The sequence below is a fragment of the Nerophis ophidion genome, linkage group LG25 (genome assembly GCF_033978795.1).
Source record: "Nerophis ophidion isolate RoL-2023_Sa linkage group LG25, RoL_Noph_v1.0, whole genome shotgun sequence".
In the NCBI taxonomy this organism is placed as follows: domain Eukaryota; kingdom Metazoa; phylum Chordata; class Actinopteri; order Syngnathiformes; family Syngnathidae; genus Nerophis; species Nerophis ophidion.
The window spans coordinates 18284849-18310108 of NC_084635.1; the positions used below are offsets into that span (position 1 = coordinate 18284849).

At 40.4% G+C, this 25260-nt stretch overlaps 1 protein-coding gene across 3 annotated transcripts in view; it reads right to left on the minus strand.

Moving 5' to 3' along the window:
- The window catches only part of syt7b (synaptotagmin VIIb), a 390158-nt gene that overhangs the window by 169025 nt on the left and 195873 nt on the right, over positions 1-25260 (minus strand). For 2 of the 3 annotated variants that reach the window (XM_061887143.1, XM_061887141.1), the window contains one exon: positions 24014-24199. The exons of the other annotated variant lie outside the window; for it this stretch is intronic. In XM_061887143.1, coding sequence (XP_061743127.1) covers positions 24014-24199 — 186 coding nt within the window. The remainder of the gene's footprint in view (positions 1-24013; positions 24200-25260) is intronic. 3 annotated transcript variants of the gene reach the window in all.

The following is a 25260-nucleotide window of genomic DNA, read 5'->3' on the forward strand; positions in this document are numbered from 1 at the left end:
TATGCAAAGCCAAACCCATTTATCAACTATATCCTGAAACGCCGCCGGCTTGGCTGGGACCGAGCTCATCTAAGATAGACTGATGCAAAGTGGAAAGGTGTTCTGTGGTCTGACGAGTCCACATTTCAAATTATATTTGGAAACAGATGACGTGGTGTCCTCCGGAACAAAGAGGAAGATAACCCCTCGGATTGTTGGCGCAAAGTTCAAAAGCCAGCATCTGTGATGGTATGGGGGTGTATTAGTGCCCAAGGCATGAGTAACTTACACATCTGTTAAGGAACCATTAATGCAGAATGGTCCATACAGGTTTTGGAGCAACATATGTTGTCATCCAACCAACGTTATCATGGACGCCCCTGCTTATTTCAGCAAGACAAATGTTACAACAGCGTGGTTTCGTAGTAAAAGAGTGCGGAAACTTTCCTGGCCTGTCTGCAGTCCAGACCTGTCTCCCATCGAAAATGTGTGGCGCATTATGAAGCGTAAAATACGACAACGTAGACCCCGGACTGTTAAACGACTGAAGCTCTACATAAAACAAGAATGGGAAAGAATTTCACTTTCAAAGCTTCAACAATTAGTTTCCTCAGTTCCCAAACGTTTATTGAGTGTTGTTAAAAGAAAAGGTGATGTAACACAGTGGTGAACATGCCCTTTCCCAACTACTTTGGCACGTGTTGGAGCCATGAAATTCTAAGTTAATTACTATTTGCAAAAAAAACCCCCAAAAAAACAGTTTATGAGTTTGAACATCAAATATCTTGTCTTTGTAGTGCAATTAAATATGGGTTGAAAAGGATTTGCAAATCATTGTATTCCGTTTATATTTACATCTAACACAATTTCCCAACTCATATGGAAACGGGGTTTATATATATATATATAAATATATATATATATATACTCTTAATCCAATGCTGCGCAAGTCCAAAAGTTTGGGAAACCCTGCCTTAATCCCTCCATCAGCTAAAAAAAAAATAAGTGTATTGCTGAATAGACATTACGTCTCACATTTTTATTCCATATACGTTGACAAGCATACGTAGGACAGACCTGCCTTCTTTCTTAAACCTATATTTGCACCTCCTAACAAGACATACTAAGTAAAGACACAAAACAGCCACCAGAAAACACTTTCAGTCTTGATAGATCACACTGCGTGTGCTAAGTGATTATATCTGCATCTTATCTTCTCCACTAATTCGGACATTATGATGATCAGCATACATTCTGCACATTCACAAAGACAGAGACACTAAATGGATTGCATTCCTTTGTTTTGCTTACTTAAGAGACACAATCCCTTGGCAGATGTGTAGTAGATCATCAAGTTTGCACTCGTTTTAAATACACGCAAACCTTTTGTCCATTTATGTCTGAAACATCGGCAGTATTTTTTTCTCTCTACTGTATTGTTGAGCTTAGAAAGGAAGGTGATCCATTGTGAGAACCGGCAAGGAAACTAAAATGTCTTACAGTGGGGCAAAAAAGTTTGTAGTCAGCCACCGATTGTGCAAGTTCTCCCACTCAAAATGATGACAGATGTCTGTAATTTTCATCATAGGCACACTTCAACTGTGAGAGACAAAAGGTAAAAAAAAAAAAATCCAGGAATTTACAATGTAGGAATTTTAAATAATTTATTCGTAAATTATGGTGGAAAATAAGTATTTGGTCAACCATTCAAAGCTCTCGCTGATGGAAGGAGGTTTTGGCTCAACGATACATGGCCCCATTCAATGGTTTCAAGATTCAAGATTGTTTATTGTCATATGCACAGTTAAACAGACAGTTTGCCGTACATAGTAAGATTTTCATTGTACAGCAAACTGTCTGTTTAGCTGTGTATATGACAATAAACAATCTTGAATCTTGAATCCATTCATTCTTTTCTTTACACGGATCAATCGTCCTGTCCCCTTAGCAGAAAAACAGCCCCAAATCATGATGTTTCCACCCCCATGCTTCACAATAGATATGGTGTTCTTGGGATGCAACTCAGTATTCTTCTTCCTCCAAACACGACAAGTTGAGTTTATACCAAAAAGTTATATTTTGGTTTCATACGACCACATGACATTCTCCCAATCCTCTGCTGTATCATCCATGTATCCATCCATCCATCCATTTTCTACCGCTTATTCCCTTTTTTTGGGGTCGCGGGGGGCGCTGGCGCCTATCTCAGCTACAATCGGGCGGAAGGCGGGGTACAACCTGGACAAGTCGCCACCTCATCGCAGGGCCAACACAGATAGACAGACAACATTCACACTCACATTCACACACTAGGGCCAATTTAGTGTTGCCAATCAACCTATCCCCAGGTGCATGTCTCTGGAAGTGGGAGGAAGCCGGAGTACCCGGAAGGAACCCACGCATTCACGGGGAGGACATGCAAACTCCACACAGAAAGATCCCGAGCCTGGATTTGAACCCAGGATCCATTTTGGTATAAACTCAACTCGTCGTGTTTGGAGGAAGAAGAATACTGAGTTGCATCCCAAGAACACCATACCTACTGTGAAGCATGGGGGTAGAAACATCATGCTTTGGGGCTGTTTTTCTGCTAAGGGGAGACGACGATTGATCCGTGTTAAGGAAAGAATGAATGGGGCCATGTATCGTGAGATTTTGAGCCAAAACCTCCTTCCTTCAGTGAGAGCTTTGAATGGTTGACCAAATACTTATTTTCCACCATAATGTACAAATAAATTATTTTAAATTCCTACAATGTGAATTCCTGGATGCTTTTTTTCACATTCTGTCTCTCACAGTTGAAGTGTACCTATGATGAAAATTACAGACCTCTGTCATCATTTTAAGTGGGAGAACTTGCACAATCGGTGGCTGACTAAATACTTTTTTGCCCCACTGTATTGTCCCACTAACTAGATCCTTCACAGAGCAGCACGAACCGCCTTTAACAAGGACAGAAAAGGAAGAGAGGAAAAAAAAAAAAAAACGGCGCAAGAAAGACAAAGACGTCTCACAGGTTGTCAACTGGCAGCTGCACTAAATCGCACTCATCAAACATCAGTGTCAGCATCAGCAGTGAAGAGGCGACATCAAGATGCCACACTACTTGGGAGACAAAATACCTCAAACACCTTCTTTTTCTCTAACCATTCCAATGTCTCTTTTGCTCATCTGAGTTTTTTATTGGCCGGTTTGACGGATGGCCTTTTTTTTTTGATGAAAATTCCGCCGTGTCGTTCAACCTGTGAGGCGTCTTTTTTGCACTGATGCGTTTTAATATGTTCCCAGTGATTAACTTCCAACTCCTTGCATTTCAGATTTTGTCGGAGTTAAGTCATGCCATTACGGGTTACGCCATTAGGAAGTAATTACAGTAATAGCGGCGACCCAGGTGTACACGATACATGCATAAGTGATGAGGCAGGCATTTTCTGCTCCCACTTGGGTTCAAGCAAATTTAGACGTGTTGTGAGTGAAGGAATATTTGTATTTTCTAGTTTTTTAAAACCTAAGTTCATGCTGCCAATTCATATGTTTTGTTAAATCAGATTTTTTTGTGTACTTGTTCACAATTTTGTGCCTGTTTTTCCCTACTAAGGAACTTTCTCACCTTCACGTTGCTTGCTGTCACTGCATCCTGGGATCGTGCCAACATTCTCAATGGCCACCTTGACAATTTGTTCACACTTTTTTACTGATGTGAAGGTATTTTTTATACTTTTGTAATCAAACTTGAACTCTACTTGATTCATGTTTTGTACTATAACTGTCACAATGTGTTAATGACGAACCCAAGATGCAGAGAAGGCGGCAGGCATTGTAAAGGAAAACATGATTTAATTTAACACTAAAACAAATACAAACAAAAGGGTACAAACAAAAGACGCGCACAAGGCGGATAACAAACTTGGCTATGAACAAAAACACTTACTATGAGACGAAGGAACTATGGCATGAACAAGTAGACACAGCTACAACGATAAGTAATAATGACATTGACAGGTAGTGGTGACAAGAGGTAACGACACGGCACGACAATAATTCAACCCTGGCTGGAGGACAAAGCAGGTTTAAACAAGAGTGGGCTGATTGACACCAGGTGTGGCCAGGTTCCAATCAGCCGCAGCTCAGGGGAAACAGCGCTCAGGGAGAAATACAGGAAACAAAGACAGAAAAGAACTAAAACATGGCCACACTGTCAGGGACAAGCCTGACAATAACAACTTAAAGGGAATTTCATATTTATTCATAAAATTAAAACATAAATGTTCTTATTTTTCTGACACATGTCCAGCTGGGATTTGAAGACTGTACTTTTGCTTGCAAGCCCAGCACTAACACAGAGCGACTTATCAGAAGGAAAAGGCTATGAATCCGTTTGCGGTAGAATTTTACATGAAGCGCTTCGATATCCATTAATTGATATACATTGACCTAAATCCTCCGACAAACCCCAAAAACCATAGAAGTTTGTTTACACGTTGTGGAAATGGTAAATAAAAACAGAATACAACGATTTGCAAATCCTTTTCAACCTATATTCAATTGAATACACGACAAAGACAAGATACGTAACGTTCGAACTGAAAAACTGTTAATTTTTGCAAACATTAGCTCATTTGGAATTTGATGCCTGCACAAGTGGCAAAAAAGACTGAGAAAGTTGAGGGATGCTCATCAAACACTTATTTGGAACATCCCACAGGTGAACAGGCTATTTGGGATCAAGTGGGTGCCCCGATTGGGTATAAAATCAGCTTCCATGAAATGCTCAGTCATTCATAAACAAGGATCAATCAATCATCAATCAATGTTTACTTATATAGCCCTAAATCACTAGTGTCTCAAAGGGCTGCACAAACCACCACGACATCCTCGGTAGGCCCACATAAGGGCAAGGAAAACTCACACCCAGTGGGACATCGGTGAAAATAATGACCCAGTGGGACGTCGGTGACAATGATGACTATGAGGACCTTAGAGAGGAGGAAAGCAATGGATGTCGAGCGGGTCTAACATGATACTGTGAAAGTTCAATCCACAATGGATCCAACACAGTCGCGAGAGTCCAGTCCAAAGCGGATCCAACACAGCAGCGAGAGTCCCGTTCACAGCGGAGCCAGCAGGAAACCATCCCAAGCGGAGGCGGATCAGCAGCGCAGAGATGTCCCCAGCCGATACACAGGCAAGCAGTACATGGCCACCGGATCGGACCGGACCCCCTCCACAAGGGAGAGTGGGACATAGAAGAAAAAGAAAAGAAACGGCAGATCAACTGGTCTAAAAAGGGAGTCTATTTAAAGGCTAGAGTATACAAATGAGTTTTAAGGTGAGACTTAAATGCTTCTACTGAGGTGGCATCTCGAACTGTTACCGGGAGGGCATTCCAGAGTACTGGAGCCCGAACGGAAAACGCTCTACAGCCCGCAGACTTTTTTGGGGCTTTGGGAATCACTAACAAGCCGGAGTCCTTTGAACGCAGATTTCTTGCCGGGACATATGGTGCAATACAATCGGCAAGATAGGATGGAGCTAGACCGTGTAGTATTTTATACGTAAGTAGTAAAACCTTAAAGTCACATCTTAAGTGCACAGGAAGCCAGTGCAGGTGAGCCAGTACAGGCGTAATGTGATCAAACTTTCTTGTTCTTGTCAAAAGTCTAGCAGCCGCATTTTGTACCAGCTGTAATCTTTTAATGCTAGACATGGGGAGACCCGAAAATAATACGTTACAGTAGTCAAGGCGAGACGTAACAAACGCATGGATAATGATCTCAGCGTCTTTAGTGGACAGGATGGAGCGAATTTTAGCGATATTACGGAGATGAAAGAAGGCCGTTTTAGTAACGCTTTTAATGTGTGCCTCAAAGGAGAGAGTTGGGTCGAAGATAATACCCAGATTCTTTACCGTGTCGCCTTGTTTAATTGTTTGGTTGTCAAATGTTAGAGTTGTATTATTAAATAGAGTTCGGTGTCTAGCAGGACCGATAATCAGCATTTCCGTTTTTTTGGCGTTGAGTTGCAAAAAGTTAGTGGACATCCATTGTTTAATTTCATTAAGACACGCCTCCAGCTGACTACAATCCGGCGTGTTGGTCAGCTTTAGGGGCATGTAGAGTTGGGTGTCATCAGCATAACAGTGAAAGCTAATACCGTATTTGCGTATGATGTCACCTAGCGGCAGCATTTAGATGCTGAAGAGTGCAGGGCCAAGGACCGAACCCTGGGGAACTCCACACGTTACCTTAACGTAGTCCGAGGTCACATTGTTATGGGAGACACACTGCATCCTATCAGTAAGATAAGATTTAAACCAAGACAGGGCTAAGTCTGACATACCAATTCGTGTTTTGATACGTTCTAATAAAATATTATGATCGACGGTATCGAAAGCAGCGCTAAGATCGAGGAGCAGCAACATAGATGACGCATCAGAATCCATCGTTAGCAATAGATCATTAGTCATTTTTGCGAGGGCTGTCTCCGTGGAGTGATTTGCCCTGAAACCGGATTGAAAGGTTTCACATAGATTGTTAGACGCTAAGTGTTCATTTAACTGCTCCGCAACAATTTTTTCAAGGATTTTTGAAATAAAGGGAAGGTGAGACACCGGTCGGTAGTTTACCATGAGGTCAGGATCGAGGTTAGGTCTTTTAAGAAGAGGATGAATAACCGCTTTTTTGAATGCTAGGGGAACAGTGCCCGAGGAGAGTGATAAGTTTATAATATTTAGCACTGATGGACCTAATAATACAAAGAGCTCCTTGATCAGTTTCCCAGGAAGAGGGTCAAGTAAACATGTTGTCTGTTTTATTCCATTTACACGTTGTAACAATTCCTCTAATGTTATTTCCTCAAAACGAGAGAAACTATTTTGGAGGGCAGTATCCGCCGTATAAACCATCGTATCAGTGTTAATAGAACCCCGTTGTAGCTGGGACGCATTGTCTTTAATCTCCTTTCTAATGACTTCAATTTTCTTACTAAAGAATTGCATAAAGTCATCAGCTGAGTGGGTTGAGCTACTGGAAGGGGTCCCTTGTTGGGTTAGCGATGCTACCGTACTAAACAAAAATTTAGGATCGTTTTCATTACGGTGGATGAGATTTGAGTAATATTTAGCTTTAGCTAAGGTAAGCATGCGTTTATAAGTTATTAAACCATCACTCCATGCTTGATGGTGCACCTCAAGTTTAGTCGTGCGCCATTTGCGTTCCAGCTTTCTACATAATAATTTCTGAGCTCTAGTTTCTTCTGTAAACCACGGGGTGCGCTTTTTTGGAGCCTTTTTTAACTTTAGCGGTGCTATGTTATCAATGGTTTCGCGCAGGGCGTCGTTAAAGTTGTTAGTGACGTTATCAATAGAGCCCACATACTTTGGGAATGGTGCCATTACCGAGGGCAGTAGGTCAGCAAGAGTTGTCGTTGTGGCTGTAATAATGTTGCGGCTGCTATAGCAGTTATTATTATTATTAGTTTGACGAACATGCGTCTGAACCTCGAATTTTATAAGGTAATGATCGGACAATACTTTAGTATACGGGAGTATCGTAACTTTGGAAACGGTGATACCCCTGACAAGCACTAGGTCTATCGTATTACCGTTGCGATGCGTGGGTTCATTTATTATTTGTGTGAGACCACAGCTATCAATTACAGTCTGGAGCGCTACGCACGGTGGGTCCGATGGGGTATTCATATGGATATTAAAGTCCCCCATTATGATTATATTATCGGCGTGTGTCACTAGATCAGCAACGAACTCTGAGAATTTATTGATAAAGTCCGAATAGGGCCCTGGGGGGCGGTAGATAACGGCCAGGCACAGAGGCAGCGGTGTGACAGACCTCATAGTAAGCACCTCAAACGATTTATATTTATTATTTATGTTAGGACTAAGGTTAAAGTTTTCGTTGTATATTAGTGCGACCCCCCCCACCCCTTTTAAGCGGACGGGCAATATGCGCATGTGTAAAGTTAGGAGGACATGCCTCATTTAGTGCAAAAAAGTCGTTTGGTTTAAGCCAGGTTTCGCTGAGACCGATGACGTTAAGATTGTTGTCTCTGATGATATCATTAACTAATAACGTTTTGGGAGACAATGATCTTATGTTTAAAAAACCTATATTATAGGTAGTGGGCTGTTTCAGGGAATTTTTGATCAAATTATCCGTAGTAGCAATATTAATAATGTTGTGTTTATTATGCCCAGTGCATTTAGTATAGTTACGACCATATCTAGGAATTGATATGACGGGAATTTTCCGATTGTTTGATTGTTGCTTTGATAAACTGCACGCATCATGGTTAGCCACCTCAGTAACGGGGATTTTCCGATTGTTTGATTGTTGCTTTGATAAACTGCACGCATCTTGGTGATGACCCTCGCCAAAATGCGTGAGAAAATTGTTTTAAAACATTTTACAACCAGCTTTTGCAAGGAATTTAGGGAATTCACCATCTACGGTCCGTAATATCATCAAAAAGTTCAGAGAAACTCCAGAAATCACTGCACAAAAGCAGTGATATACCGAGGGGCGGTATAGCTCGGTTGGTAGAGCGGCCGTGCCAGCAACTTAAGGGTTGCAGGTTCGATCCCCGCTTCCGCCATCTTATTCACTGCCGTTGTGTCCTTGGGCAAGACACTTTACCCACCTGCTCCCAGTGCCACCCACACTGGTTTAAATGTAACTTAGATATTGGGTTTCACTATGTAAAGCGCTTTGAGTCACTAGAGAAAAAGCGCTACATAAATATAATTCACTTCACTTCACTTCACCTTGGATCCCTTAGGCGGAACTGCATCAATACCCGACATCAATGTGTAAAGGATATCACCACATGGGCTCAGGAACACTTCAGGGAACCACTGTCACTAACTACAGTTTGTCGCTACATCTGTAAGTGCAAGTTAAAACTCTACTATGCAAAGTGAAAGCCATTTATCAACAACACCCAGAAACACTGCCAGCTTTGCTGGGCCCGAGCTCCTCTAAGATGGACTGATGCAAAGTGGAAAAGTGTTTTGTGGTCTGACGAGTCCACATTTCAGATTTTTTCTGGAAACTGTGGACGTCGTGTCCTCCGGACCAAAGAGGAAAAGAACCATCCAGATTGTCATAAGCGCAAAGTTCAAAAGCCAGCATCTGTGATGGTATGGGGCTGTATTTGTACCTAAGGCATGGGTAACTTACATATCTGTGAAGGCTTCATTAATGCTGAAAGGTACATACAGGTTTTGGAGCAACATATGCTGCCATTCAAGCAACGATTTCATGGACACCCCTGCTTATTTCAAAAAGACAATGCCAAGGCTCGTGTTACAACAGCGCGGCTTCATACTAAAAGAGTGCGGGTACTAGACTGGCCTGCCTGTAGTCCAGACCTGCCACCCATCGAAAATGTGTGGCGCAATATGAAGCCTAAAATACCACAACGGAGACCCCGGACTGTTGAACAATTTAAGCTGTACATCAAGCAAGAATGGGAAATAATTCCACCTGAAAAGCTCCAAAAATTGGTCTCTTCAGTTCCCAAACGTTTACTGAATTGTTAAAAGGAAAGGCCATGTAACACAGTGGTAAAAGTGTCCATGTGACAACTTTTTCACAATGTGTTACTGCCATTAACTTCTAAGTTAATGATTCATGGCAAAAAAACAAGTTTCTCCGTTCGAATATTAAATATGTTGTCTTTGCAGTATATTTAATTGAATACAAGTTGAAAAGGATTTGCAAATCATTGTATTTTGTTTTTATTTACGAATTACACAATGTGCAAACTTCATTGGTTTTGGGTTTTGCATATTTTATTCACTTCTAAAACATAATTTGTTTGCCATTTGCTATTTTCTGCAAGGATTGTGACATGATCACCTTTTAAATGGGTTGTACTTGTATAGCGCTTTTCTACCTTCAAGGTACTCAAAGCGCTTTGACACTACTTCCACATTTACCCATTCACACACACATTCACACACTGATGGAGGGAGCTGCCATGCAAGGCGCTAACCAGCACCCATCAGGAGCAAGGGTGAAGTGTCTTGCTCAGGACACAACGGACGTGACGAGGTTGGTACTAGGTGGGATTTGAACCAGGGACCCTCGGGTTGCGCACGGCCACTCTCCCACTGCGCCACGCCGTATAGGTCGGATGAACACACCCCGAACGTTCAGACTGCAGAATGGACACATTCATAATAGACCCAGGTCACATATTACAAAAATTTGAAATTTAATGTTCATATTGACGTAAAAAAAAGTTATGTATGTCACACTGGGGCAAGAAATCTGAATTGATCTGCAGGGTGAACATAGCCTCAGTTCCTTCTACAAAATAATATAATTTATTCGGTGATTATGCACACATCATTTCAATAACATCCTGTGAATGTTTGTTAAATGTGGTAAAAAGCAGAAGAATTGCTGGCATTTAGTAAATTGATTGGCTGTTATCATGCCAAATTGCAAAAACAAAGGCACCATCTTTTTTGCACAGCCTGATGAACAGCGGAATTCAATTAAACTCGAGCTTGATTCCCCACGTTGAAGAAAAGAGTTTCATTTGTGTAAATGACCCAATAAAACGTCTCCCCTGTTGTTTAATGCAGCAGCCCACTCAAGAGTCAAAAAAGATGAGCAGACAAGCCTTTTGGAGGATTTCCTTGAAAGCCTTGACAAAGTCAAGGCTGAACTCAATTAGAGATTGCAAAGGTCCAGTTTGAATGTGTGTATTCACTTTTTTAGTTCATTGTTTGGGCATAAAAAAATTATTCTTAAAAATATGCTTCTTTTTTTTTCTGAAAAAAAAAAAAAAAAAAAACCCATCTCATTTACCTCAAGTTGATAATATTGTAGAGGTATGTGATAGTAAAGTATACAATGTACAGCAGACCTGGGCAAATTAAGGCCACGTGGCCCGTTAAGCTTTTCAATCTGGCCCGCCGGACATTCCCAAATATATTTTTTTAGATCTTTAAGATAGAAAGTGTAGCTGCCATTATGATGTGCAGGGATATGTTTTCTAATGACCGTAGGTCTTCAACTATACTAAAAATTTCAATGGTTGGAATCTGCGCTTATGGATGATATAATAGTTACTAGGGCTGTGAATCTTTGGGTGTCCCGCGATACGATTCAATATCGATTCTTGGGGTCACGATTCGATAATATATCGATTTTTACGATTCGATTCTATTCTCGATTCAAAACCGATTTTTTTCCCGATTTAAAAGGATTCTGTATTCATTCAATACATGGGATTTCAGCAGGATCTACCCCAGTCTGCTGACATGCAAGCAGAGTAGTAGATTTTTGTAAAAAGCTTTTATAATTGTAAAGGACAATGTTTTATCAACTGATTGTATTAATGTAAATTGGTTTTAACTCATTTTATCTTTGTGAAAATATTGGACACAATGTGTTGTCACGCTTATGAGATGCGATGCAAGTGTAAGCCACTGTGACACTTTGTTATTTATTTTTATAAATGTCTAATGATAATGTCAATGAGGGATTTTTAATCACTGCTATGCTGAAATTATAACTAACATCGACACTGTTGTTGATTATATTAATTTTTGTTTCAATACTTCTGGTTTGTTCTGTGTCGTGTTTGTGTCTCCTCTCAATTGCTCTGTTTATTGCAGTTCTGAGTGTTGCTGGGTCAGGTTTGGTTTTGGAATTGGATTGCATTGTTATGGTATTGCTGTGTAGTGGTTTGTTGGATTGATTAAAAAAAAAACCCCAAAAAACCCAATTTATTTTAAATCAATAAAAAAAACATAGATTTTTTTCAAATTTGAATCGATTCTGAATTGCACAACATAAACGATTCGATTCTTATTCGAATCAATTTTTTCCTACACCCCTACTAGTTACTATGGTAATCTAATTAGTTACTATGGTCATCTAATTAGTTACTATGGTCATCTACGTCACAGCAGCTCAGACGAGGCACCAAGCAGTGTGGGCGGGAAGCGTTTCCACAGACGTGGAAGGAGATTTTCACAACAAATTCCTAAAGCTTAGTGATATGTCCATACTTGCCAACCATGAGACCTCCGATTTCGGGAGGTGGGCGTGGTTGTGGCGTGGGGCGTTGTTAAGAGGGGTGGCGTATAATTCACAATTCACCAACTCGAGTATTCCATATATATATACATATATATATATATATATATATATATATATACTGTAAATATATATATATATATATATATATATATATATATATATATACTGTAAATATATATATATATATATATATATATATACTGTAAATATATATATATATATATATATATATATATATATATATATACTGTAAATATATATATATATATATATATATATATATATATATATATATACTGTAAATATATATATATATATATATATGTATGAAATACTTGACTTTAAGTGAATTCTAGCTATATATATTTATTTCATTATATATATAAATGAAAGAAATAGTTGAATTTCCGACGGCATCTATCAAATACACAGTAATAAAAACAGTTTTTCTCCTAACTGTACTGTGCTTGCTGGTTACTAAAAAAACAACAACAACACTTACCTTTCACTATTTGAGTATCCTTTGTTCTGCCATTTGCGTATTGGCGAGCGATCTCCAAATCCGGGAACTTCCTTCACGGATTTGTTGTAGACATCCGCAAATGAGAACGGGATGTTGCTTCCAGCTATCAGCATAGCCATCTTTGTCTCAGCATAAGATGCACCGTCAGGTCTCCATTTTGCAAGGTTGGCCATAATACTGGGTTGTGAACGATGCTGTGCTGCGGACGCTTTATGCTTCGCTGACTGACCGTTCATGGCTGAGTATATCCGTTCGGCCGCCGTGTTCAATAGAGAAGTCTGTTCTACAAAATTTAAAGGCAACATTCCCCTTCTCCTTCGAACTCTCCTGGATAAACTGAAATTCTTGTTTCCAATCGATCTGGAACTTGCAAGCGTATTTTTTCATTTTGCTCGTCGACGGTGTAATAAATTGGGTTGCAGTCAATAACCAGGCGACGTGATGAAGTTACGTCTCTTTACTGTGGGCTTCAGAACAGACATTGTATTCTATGTACAGTAGATGGCAGTATTGTCCTGTTTAAGAGGGTCACAACATTGAGTCAGGTTCTCATGGAGCTGGAGTGGGTGTGTCCTCCAGCTCCGTCTGAATTTCGGGGGATTTTCGGGAGAAAATTTGTCCCGGGAGGTTTTCGGGAGAGGCGCTGAATTTTGGGAGTCCCCCGGAAAATCCGGGAGGGTTGGCAAGTATGGATATATCAGATATATCAGATTTTAGGTGGGTTTATTTTGTACCCTTCCTGTTCATACTTCACTGTTTGTTGCATTTTTGTTGCGTTTCACTTGATTGTAACATATGTCGAAGGAAAGGGGGTGTGACGTTCATATTTCGTCAATATTCAGTGTTTTATCGTTCATAGAAAAATTAAAAATTCCATTATGTTTGTTAAGGCGGTCTGTCATAACGTTTTTAGCATTCAATCAGACATTATTGTGAGGTTTTGTATTAGTGTGCCTAAAAATAGACATATTTGTTTCTCTAAATGTGGCCCCTGAGTCAAAATAATTGCCCAGGCCTGATGTACAGCATAGTCATCATCATCATCGGCGATCACTCGAGACGAGTAAGATTGTCCTCCTGTCGGTGGGTCTGGTCATCTGTGGGTCCTCAGGTGGCTGTAGAGGCCGATCCTGGATCCGCAGACTTTATCGCAGTGGGGGCATGCGTGGGTGGTTGACTGGGTAGTGGTTGTGGTGTGAGGAGCTGTGTTGGTGGTGGATCTCTCCTTTCTCTGTTGCCTCTTGGTTTCTGCGGCACGGTGGAGGTCCTTCTCTAGGTGAGTTGTGCCTTCATGGACCATCTTGCTCCACATGTTCCTCTGGTGGACTACCTCCTCCCAGTTGCTGAGGCTGAAGTGACACTTACTGAGGTGGATTTTGATGTTATCCTTGTACCTCTTCTTCTGCCCTCCTTGGGAACGTTTTCCTTCCTTTAGCTGGCCATACAGCGTTTGCTTTGGAAGGCGGTTGTCAGGCATGCGTATGACATGGCCTGTCCATCGCAGTTGATGTCGGATGATGGTTGTGGTGATGGTTGAGATATTGGCTTCTTTCAGAACACTGATGTTTGTACGCCTCTCCTCCCAACCGATCCTGAGGATCTTCCGGAGACATCGTTGGTGGTACTGCTCCAGGGCCTTCAGATGTCTGCTGTAGGTGGTCCAGCTGTCGGCTCCATGGAGCAGTGTGGGCAGAACTACTGCTTGATAGACAAGTAGCTTTGTCTTTGTCTGGATGTCTCGGTTTTCAAAAACCCTCTTCCGCAGCCTGGCAAAAGCTGCACTGGCACACCCGATGCGGTGGTGAATTTCTGCGTCTATGACAGCTCTTGTAGAGAGAAGGCTGCCAAGGTAGGCAAATTGATCCACATTATCCAGGATGTTGTCTCCCACATGAATTGCATAGTAATACAGCACACATGGTGTAAGTTAGTGGTGCCCTGTGTAGATACGGAAATACTGGCTTCTAGGGCTGCAGCTATCGATTATACTAATAATTGAGTAACATATTGATTAGTTTGTTCCATTAATTGGATTAAAAACACTTAATAGCCTCAATGTGTATTTTAGGGGAACGATTTTGGGCCGTGCGCAACCCGAGGGTCACTGGTTCAAATCCCACCTAGAACCAACCTCGTCACGTCCGTTGTGTCCTGAGCAAGACACTTCACCCTTGCTCCTGATGGGTGCTGGTTGGCGCCTTGCATGGCAGCTCCCTCCATCAGTGTGTGAATGTGTGTGTGAATGGGTAAATGTGGAAGTAGTGTCAAAGCGCTTTGAGTACCTTGAAGGTAGAAAAGCGCTATACAAGTACAACCCATTTATCATTTATTTATTTAAAAGATTTGTCTGCTTCTTTTCATTCTTTTTTCGAATAAATGCACATCATCAACATTGAAATTGTACTTTTAAAATTTGTGCATTAATAATAATAATAATAACAACCTAACCTACTCAGTGGCCTAGTGCAGTGGTTTACTTTAAGCACTTTAAGTTGATGTTTACTTGTATGTGTAGAAATCTTTATTTATAATTGAATCACTTGTTTATTTTTCAACAAGTTTTTAGTTATTTTTATATCTTTTTTTCCAAATAGTCCAAGAAAGACCACTACAAATGAGCAATACTTAGCACTGTTATACAATTTAATAAATCAGAAACTGATGACATAGTGCTGTATTTTACTTCTTTATCTCTTTTTTTCAACCAAAAATGCTTTGCTCTGATTAGGGGGTACTTGAATTAAAAAAATTGTTCACTGAAAAAAGTTGGAGAACCACTGGCCTAGTGGTTAGAGTGTCCACTCTGAGATCTGTAGGTTGTGAGGTCAAATCCCGGCCGAGTCCTACCAAAGACTATAAAAATGGGTCCCGTTACCTCCCTGCTTGGCACTCAGCATCAAGGGTTGGAATTGGGGGTTAAATCACCAAAAATTATTCCCGGGCGCGGCTGCCACTGCTGCTCACTGCTCCCCTCACCTCCCAGGGGGTGAACAAGGGGACGGGTCAAATGCAGAGGACAAATTTCACCACATCTAGTGTGTGTGTGACAATCATTGGTACTTTAACTTTAACAATAATATTAATAAAACAATCTTTAGTGTTCGCCACTAAAAAGATCACAGCACCCACACACCCCCGCTCTCATGTGAGCTCTTTTGCAGCGGTCGAGGGGAATTTATGTCGCCGTATTTAGAGGTGTTTGGATCTTACCAATTTTTATAAGTTACTTTCATTGAACGATTGGTGAAAGCAACAGGATACGAATTAATCGATTTAATCAATTAATCGTCACAGCCCTCTTAGCTTCTATAGTCAACAGTAGGGATGTAACGATCTAAAAATGTTATATCACGGTTATTGCAACCAAAATTATGACTTTTCGCATCATTATTGGAGTAATATGGATAGTGCTAAAAAAGTACTTGTGTTTTAGTTTTATCCTGCCTTCTATGTTCTGCACCTGTGTAATCAGTGATTATCCTCGGCGAGGGGCGGACCTTGTGGCACACCTGCTCGCAATTAGCCCGCCAGTATTTAGGCTCGTCACTGACAGCTTGGCCTTGCCGGTTATTCTATCCTGAACCACTCTTGTGCATGCGCCTTCTTGACCTCACCAGACCTGGTATGTTGTTGCTATTCAGTCCTGAATTCCCTAACCTCTTCTCTGCTTATTTCCCAGCCTCCCTGAGTTAAAGGGGATTTTTTTGTTGGACTCTTGCCCTGCTTAGTGTGCCTTGGCCTTTTCTCCGGCCGACCTCTGACAAACATATTTTTGTCCAGGTTACATGGTGTGCGCTTCTGCCCCATCGCCCTTAGTTATCCCTTTTGTCTCATTAAAATTTTAAATTTTTTTGTAATTCCACCTTGTCTCCCGTCTCTGCATCCTGGGGCCGATATCCCAGACCAAAACCCCAACACTTATTTACACACACACATTTTATAACTGGAAATGGAAATGTAGTAAATATGACATATTTAAAGCAGCACTAAGTAACTATTCCATCCATCAATGCATCCATTTTCTACTGCTTGTCCCTTTTGGGGTCCCGGCGGGTCTCTGGAGCTTATCTCAGCTGCGTTCGGGCAGAAGCCGAGCTACACCCTGGACAAGTCGCCACCTCATCATAGGGCCAACACAGATAGACAGACAACATTAACACTCACGGGCCAATTTAGTGTTTCCAATCAACCTATCCACAGGTGCATGTTTTTGGAGGTGGACTTTGAGGAGGGTGGCAGGAACCTTGCCACCCAAAAAAACTACAAAGGTGCTGACTTGCTTTACAACATACATCACTTCGCTTCTTCATTTTCCTTAAAAAAAACCCAAGTCAATGTGAATAAATTCTGTGTGCTGCCAGAAAACAAAAACAAAAAAGAGGAAGAATAAGAACACCTTTGTGCAATTACTGCTATCATGGCCAAAGCTCCGAAACAAGCAAAGAAAAACGGAGCCTCCCAGGATAAAAGGACAGTTAAGGATCAACATTTCCTCGGCTTTCATTCTCTGGCATGAACTCAAAGATGAGGAAGAATTTCGGCTGATGCTTCCTTGGCTTTGTTCCTGATAAACTATTAAGTGAATTCCAATGTTCAAATCAAAAATGCTAATGCTAATGTTAACTATCGAAAATTTGCGATGTGGCAATAAATAGCCATCAGCTTGATAGTTCGCAGTTCCTCACTACTTCCTTACAAAAAACTCTCCCGTCAGTCTTTCTTTGCTTGAGGCCTGCATCCCCCCGATACATTCTTGGTAGTTGCGTCATGTTTGCGCCAGCCGACATCAGTATGACGCTGTATGTGCCAGTCCTCATGGGTAATGTGGTCTTCCTTCTGGCAAAACACTACCACTTTGGTCCACTGACACGACCAAGATAAACCAAAGCTGAAAGTTCTTACATAGAACTTTAGGTTTAAACCAGGGGTCCCCAAACTACTGGCCGCGGGAAGTCCCAAGTTTAAAAAAAATAAAAATAAAAATATTTGTATTTATTTCTTATTTTTTTAATTGTGTGAATGCTCCAAACATTTACACACATGGTTTTCTAGGCCAAAATGTATCTCTTTATTCTTCTTCTCCAGATTTTGGCACGCTCTACCTTCCACATTTTTCACCAGATACAAACCGTTCCAACTTCAATCTGTTCAACCTATTTAGGAATCACGGGCCTTCCCTTGACAAATTCCCCAAATTTCCAGAATTTTTGGTTTTCCAGGACATTTTTCCCATTCAAAATTAATTGGCCATTTTTCAAACTTCCACCAATTCATGCAATTCCACCTTCAACATATTCTACTTATCCTAGAAATTCAAAATACTCTTTAGGTGTGAATGAATGATGGGTTCTTACTTCTCTGTGAGCACTTTGAGTATCTAATAATAAAAAAACACGATACAAAATCTAATCCAATATTATTATATTTCAAGTTAAAAAAAAATCCAGGATTTTTCAGAAATCCTGGTTTTTCCAAAGGCCCAAATTTACCCTTTTTTCTGGCGACTACTCCTCCCACATTTTTCAACCTACTTCAAATGCATGTTCGACCGTCAAAACATTCTTCTTAATTTGGACAAAAATACAAAGTTGTTTTTTGAACTGGAAATATTCCCAGTTTTTCTGAATTTCCAGTAATTCCGTAATACCATTTTTCAATTCAACAGATTACTACTCTACCGATTTGAAAAATTCCAACACTAACTCATTCAGACAGTTCAAGTTTTTAGCCATTTAAAAAAAAAAAAAAATCCGCATTTCCCGAAATTCCCACATTTTTTGGGAATTCCCATTGAAATCAATGAGCCATTCTTCAAAATTTCACAATTCTTCATAAAAAAAACCTCTGCATTGGAGCATTCACGGCAATTGCTTCAGAAATTGCCTCATCTAATTTTTTACGATCTGTCCATATGTATATATATATATATATATATATATATATATATAAAAAAAAAAATATATATATATATATATATATATATACACACAAACACATATGTGTATACATATATATATACACATATATATATGTATACACACATATATGGACACATTGATATATATACATATACACACATTATACACATATATATATATATATATATACATATATATACACACAAACATGCACATATATATATATATATAATTATACATATATATATATATATATATATATATATATATATATATATATATATATATATATATATATATATATATATATATATATATATATATATATATATACAGCCCGGCCCCCGGCCAAATTGTTTTAACCCAATGCGACCCCCGCGTCAAATAGTTTTGGGACCCTTGGTTTAAACCTATAATAAGCTTTGATATATTTTGCCTGATAGCTTCCTACGTCGCAAACAAACAACGGCAAATATACTACACACTTAGTGGCCACTTGCGTGGACAGCACCTTTTACCTCTTATTTCCAAAATTGGGTACACTACTGAATTGGGGTCTTATGGCCGCTTATGTGGACACTTATACTGCCATCTGGTGGTGTCAGAAGAGTAGAACATACAATGGAATTTTGGAAAAAAAAAGTGTAAAATATAAGAATTAGCATGTCACGAAACATGAAGTACACATTTGTGTACTTATGGAATAAGTACATCATATCAAAAATTAGATTCTTAGTTTTTTTTGTAATGAGGGTCCAATAAGCCCAAATAGCAAAGAGAAATAAAAAAACATTTAAACAAACAGCTTGGGCCTTAAAGAGAGACGGCGAGATTTCTGAAGCTGAATCCGATCTTAATGGCCTACTGAAATGAGATGTTCTTATTTAAACGGGGATAGAAGATCCATTCTATGTGTCATACTTGATCAATTCACGATATTGCCATATTTTTGCTGAAAGGATTTAGTAGAGAACATCCACGATAAAGTTCGCAATTTTTGGTGCTAAGAGAAATGCCCTGCCTCTACCGGAAGTCGCAGACGATGACGTCACACATGTGGGGGGTCCTCACACATTCAGATTGTTTTTAATGGGAGCCTCCAACAAAAAGAGCTATTCGGACCGAGAAAACGACAATTTCCCCATTAATTTGAGCGAGGATGAAAGATTTGTGTTTGAGGATATTGATAGTGACGGGAAAAAAAAACAAAAAAAAAAAAACGCGATTGCATTGGGATGGATTCCGGTGTTTTTAGAGACATTTACTAGGATAATTCTGGGAAATCCCTTATCTTTCTATTGTGTTGCTAGTGTTTCAGTGAGTTTAATAGTACCTGATAGCCGGTAGGGTACGTCCACGGGTGTCTTGACGCCAATGTCTCAGGGGAGTCGACGGCAGCTTTATGGACGGCACAAGCTCAGCTTTTCTCCGGTAAGAAGCGACTTTTTAACACAATTTTCCCACCGAAACCCGCTGGTTGACATTCCGTCGTGATTCATGTTGGCTTGACCCCGCTCTGACCCATAGTAAAGTTTCACCTCCGGGAATTTTAAACAAGGAATCACCGTGTGTTTGTGTGGCTAAAGGCTAAAGCTTCCCAACTCCATCTTTCTACTGTGACTTCTCCAATATTAATTGAACAAATTGCAAAAGATTCAGCAACACAGATCTCCAAAATACTGTGTAATTATGCCGTTAAAGCAGACGACTTTTAGCTGTGTGTGTGTGCAGCGCTCATACTTCCTAAAAACACGTGACGTCTTGCGTACACGTCATCATAACACAACGTTTTCAAGACAAAATTCCCGGGAAATTTTAAATTGTAATTAAGTAAACTAAAAAGGCCGTATTGGCATGTGTTGCAATGTTAATATTTCATCATTGATATATAAACTATCAGACTGCGTGGTCGGTAGTAGTGGGTTTCAGTAGGCCTTTAAACAAAACAAAAAATCACAACACTTTTCAAGTCACTTTTATGGTAAATGTTGATTCAAAATCGGAGGAGAACTCTAATGTCAAGCTTGCTAGGGTTCGGAAGGAGGAAGACTGAGCCAATGTAGAGTACGCTGGCACTTTGATGTGGCATCACAATTACTCGCATTTATTTGCCATTCATGGGTGGTCTCGGAAGGCATCTCGCTCGAATAGCAGGGATCTATTTGTTACACGTCTGTTTTTGTGTGCCTCCCACTGGCGATGTCGCTCCCCTTTCAGTTGCCATGGTTCCCAGGGGAAGGCGGGAGCAACTGAGCACAGCTGGTTGTAATCAACTCATCATATCCAGTCTGATCATACCCACATGTTGGCGCGGGATCTCTCCACGGTACTTTCACCGCACTGTGTCCTCGCCAGTGCAACTCCTACTTCAACCTTCTGTTTGAGTCATCCCGAGAAGTACTCTCCCTCTCATCCTTTTTGTTTATACTTTGTGCTGAGTCTACCTGTCATCTGTTGAAGACCACCTTTAGACCAGTTGATCTGCCGTCTCTTTCCTGCTCTGCCCCCTTCTCCTGCGTGGAAAGGTTATTATGTGACCACAGATGAGGCGGGACCCAGGTTGGACCATTCATCTGTGCATGAGTTGGGGAAGTGTCTGCGCTGCTGACTTGTCTCCACTCCAGATGATCTCCTGCTGGCCCCACTATGGACTGGAATCTCACACTATTAAGTCGATCCACTCAACTTATCTGGGAAGGCTGTGCCGAGTGTGTTTATAGGAATTTTCGACCATTCTTCCAAAAATACATCGATGAGGTCACACACGGATATTGGTCGAGAAGGCCTGGCTTTCAGTCTCCGTTTTAAGTCATCCAAAAGGTGTTCTATCGTGTTCAGGTCAGGACTGTGTACAGGCCAGTCAAGTTCATCCACACCAGACTCTGTCATCCATGTTTTTATGGACCTTGCTTTGTGCACTGGTGCACAGTCATTTTGGAAGAGGAAGGGGCGCACTCCAAATGATCCCAAGAGGTTGGGAGCATGGAATTGTACACAATGTTTTGGTATCCGGGAGCATTAAAAGTTCATTTCGCTGGAACTAAGGGGCCAAGCCCAACACCTGAAAAACAACCCCACATCATAAATCCTCCTCCACCAAATTTCACACTTGGCACAATGCAGTCCGAAATGTAGCGTTCTCCTGGCCACTTCCAAACCCAGACTCATCCATCAGATTGCCAGTTGGAGAAGCGTGATTCATCACTCCAGAGAACGCATCTCTACTGCTCTATAGTCCAGTGGCGACTGCATCCGACGCTTTGGATTGGACTTGGTGATGTATGTCTTAGATGCAGCTGCTCGGCCATGGAAACCCATTCCATGAAGCTCTCTGCATACTGTACGTGGGCTAATTGGGAGGTCACATGAAATTTGGAGCTCTGTAGCAACTGACTGTGCAGAAAGTCGGTGACCTCTTTGCACTATGCGCTTCAGCATCCACTGACCCCTCACTGTCAGTTTACGTGACCTACCACTTGGCATACTTGCCAACCCTCCCGGATTTTCCGGGAGACTGCCGAAATTCAGCGCATCTCCCGAAAACCCCCCGGAAGATATTTTCTCCCGGAAATCTCCCGAAATTCACGCCCTCTCCAGCTCCATGCGGGCATAAGTGGGGACAGACTGTTTTCACGTCCGCTTTCCCACTATATAAACAGCTTGCCTGCCCAATCACGTTACAACATCTACGGATTTTAATAAAAAAACTGCACACACAAGGAGACGAAGCAGAAGAACGACGCCGTCTGTAATAGAGTGATTCTATGTAGTCTGTTGCTATCTCCTGGTGAATGTTGGCTGTAGCGTTATGGGGTTGCTTTATGATTGGCCAACGATTTACGTGGTGTTGTGCACCTGACGCCAAGTGACTCTTGCCAGTACGCAAATGGCAGAACAAAGGTTACTCAAATAGTGATAGGTAAGTGTTGTTTTTTTTAATAACCAGCAAGCACAGTACAGTTAGTAGAACAACTGTGTTTTTATTACTGTGTATTTAATAGGTGCCGTCTGAAATTCAACTATTTTTAAATTTATGTATTTAATATAATAAATATATATAGCTAGAATTCATTGAAAGTCAAGTATTTCATATATATATATATATATATATATATATATATATATACACATATATATATATACAGTATACATATATATATATATATATGTATACTGTATATATATATATATATATATATATATATATATATATATGTGTGTGTATATATATATTAGGGGTGTGGGAAAAAATCGATTCGAATACGAATCGAATCCTTTACGTTGTACAATTCAGAATCGATTCTCATTTTTAAAAAATTTATTTTTTTTTAAATTTGTAAACATTTTTTTTATTTTTTTTTAATCAATCCAACAAACCACTACACAGCAATACCATAACAATGCAATCCAATTCCAAAACCAAACCTGACCCAGCAACACTCAGAACTGCAATAAACAGAGCAATTGAGGAGACAAACACGAACAAACTAAAAGTAATGAAACAAAAATGAATATAATCAACAACAGTATCAATATTAATTATAATTTCTGCAGAGTAGATTAAAAATCACTAACTGACATTATCATTAGACATTTATAAAAATAATAAAAAAGAACAATTGTGTCACAGTGGCTTACACTTGCATCGCATCTCATAAGCTTGACAACACACTGTGTCCAATGTTTTCACAAAGATAAAATAAGTCATATTTTTGGTTCGTTTGATAGTTAAAACAAATTTACATTATTGCAATCAGTTGATAAAACATTGTCCTTTACAATTATAAAAGCTTTTCTTTTTAAAATCTGCTGGCATGTCAGCAGACTGGGGTAGATCCTGCTGAAATCCTATGTATTGAATGAATACAGAATCGTTTTGAATCGGAAAAATATCGTTTTGGAATCAAGAATCGAATTGAAAAAATCGATATATTATCAAATCGTGACCCCAAGAATCGATATTGAATCGAATCGTGGGACACCCAAAGATTCACAGCCCTAAAATATATATATATATATATATATATGTATATATATATATATATATATATATATATATATATATGAAATACTCGAGTTGGTGAATTATACTCGTCCACTCTTAACCATGGCCCCCCGCCCAAACCACGCCTCCTCCCCACCCCCGACCACGCCCTCCCCAATCCCTACCTCCCGAAATCGGAGGTCTCAAGGTTGGCAAGTATGCCACCTGGTGGCTGAGTTAATGTTGTTCCCAAACTCTTCCATTTTCTTATAATAGAGCCGACAGTTGACTTTGGCCGGGCCAAGTGGTTAGGACTCCTGATTCTGATCATCTGGATGGGTGGCCAAATACTTTTGGCGATATAGTGTATCTATAATATAATAAATATAGTCATTCGGAAGATGAACCACTTTAAAAATAGAGGAAAATATATATTTTTAAAGCGGAATCGGGCACATCCATAGTAAGCAACATGTATAACAAACAATTTATTGCAACAAAGGCATGCACATCATCATCACTGTCTGGGACTCACTTGCTAAACCGCAGGCCTCCTGCATGCATGTGGCTCTGGATCGTCTGCCAGCGCCCAGCCTTGCTTCCCCCAGTCACCATGCTCCGAACGCTGTCACTGCGACTGGGCCCTGCCCCTGCCCCAGCGCAAGCACCGACCCCCGGCGAGGGTCCAGCTCCGCCCTGCCCACACTTATCCACAGCCCCACTGAGATGGACAAACACGAGGGAAGGACCAAGAAAAGGATACAAAGACGGAAGACGGACGGACGGTAGACGGACAAGGTTGGAGAGCAAGTGTAAGTCAATGATGTCGGACGAAAACCGTTTTAAAGGTGCGTTTTAGTTGACAACTTGTAGTGCATTGAAGAAAGGTAAAATAACACCTTCATTTGGGGGAATCATGCACACCGGGGGAGACATTATCATCACAATTAAGAGACTGCAGATGCGACAACATCAGACACTGGAAGAACACTCGTTTATCTCAATTTAAAAGACTCACCTGCAGATCGGGTAGAAAACAACTTTAGCAGAGGAATTTATGCAAAATGTTTGACACTGAAATGCAAAGACAGCAACATCCTGTCTGCCACTGTGTTCACACCACAAAAACAAGACATACAAGACTAAATCAGGACAGGCAACATTACGACAAGACCACATTAAGGGTAAACTCGATGAGCTTGGCAGAACACCGAACTATTCTCTCTCGACTGTGCAACTTTTACTTTTACTGGCAAGCACTTTTCCCCCCATGTGTCCCCTGCACTATCAGCCAAAAATGCTGCTAATATTGGAGTAACTGTATCAATAAAGGGTTTGCTCAGGAGAATTCAGAGGAACTGCACTGTATTGTGTATACAAACCCCGTTTCCATGTGAGTTGGGAAATTGTGTTAGATGTAAATATAAACTAAATACAATGATTTGCTAATCATTTTCAACCCACGTTCAGTTGAATGCACTACAAAGACAAGATATTTGATGTTCAAACTCATAAACTTTATTTTTTTTTGCAAATAATAATTAAATTAGAATTTCATGGCTGCAACACGTGCCAGAGTAGTTGGGAAAGGGCATGTTCACCACTGTGTTACATGACCTTTTCTTTTAACAACACTCAATAAACGTTTGGGAACTGAGGAAACTAATTGTTGAAGCTTTGAAAGTGGAATTCTTTCCCATTCTTGTTTTATGTAGAGCTTCAGTCGTTCAACAGTCCAGGGTCTCCGCTGTTGTATTTTACACTTCATAATGTGCCTCACAT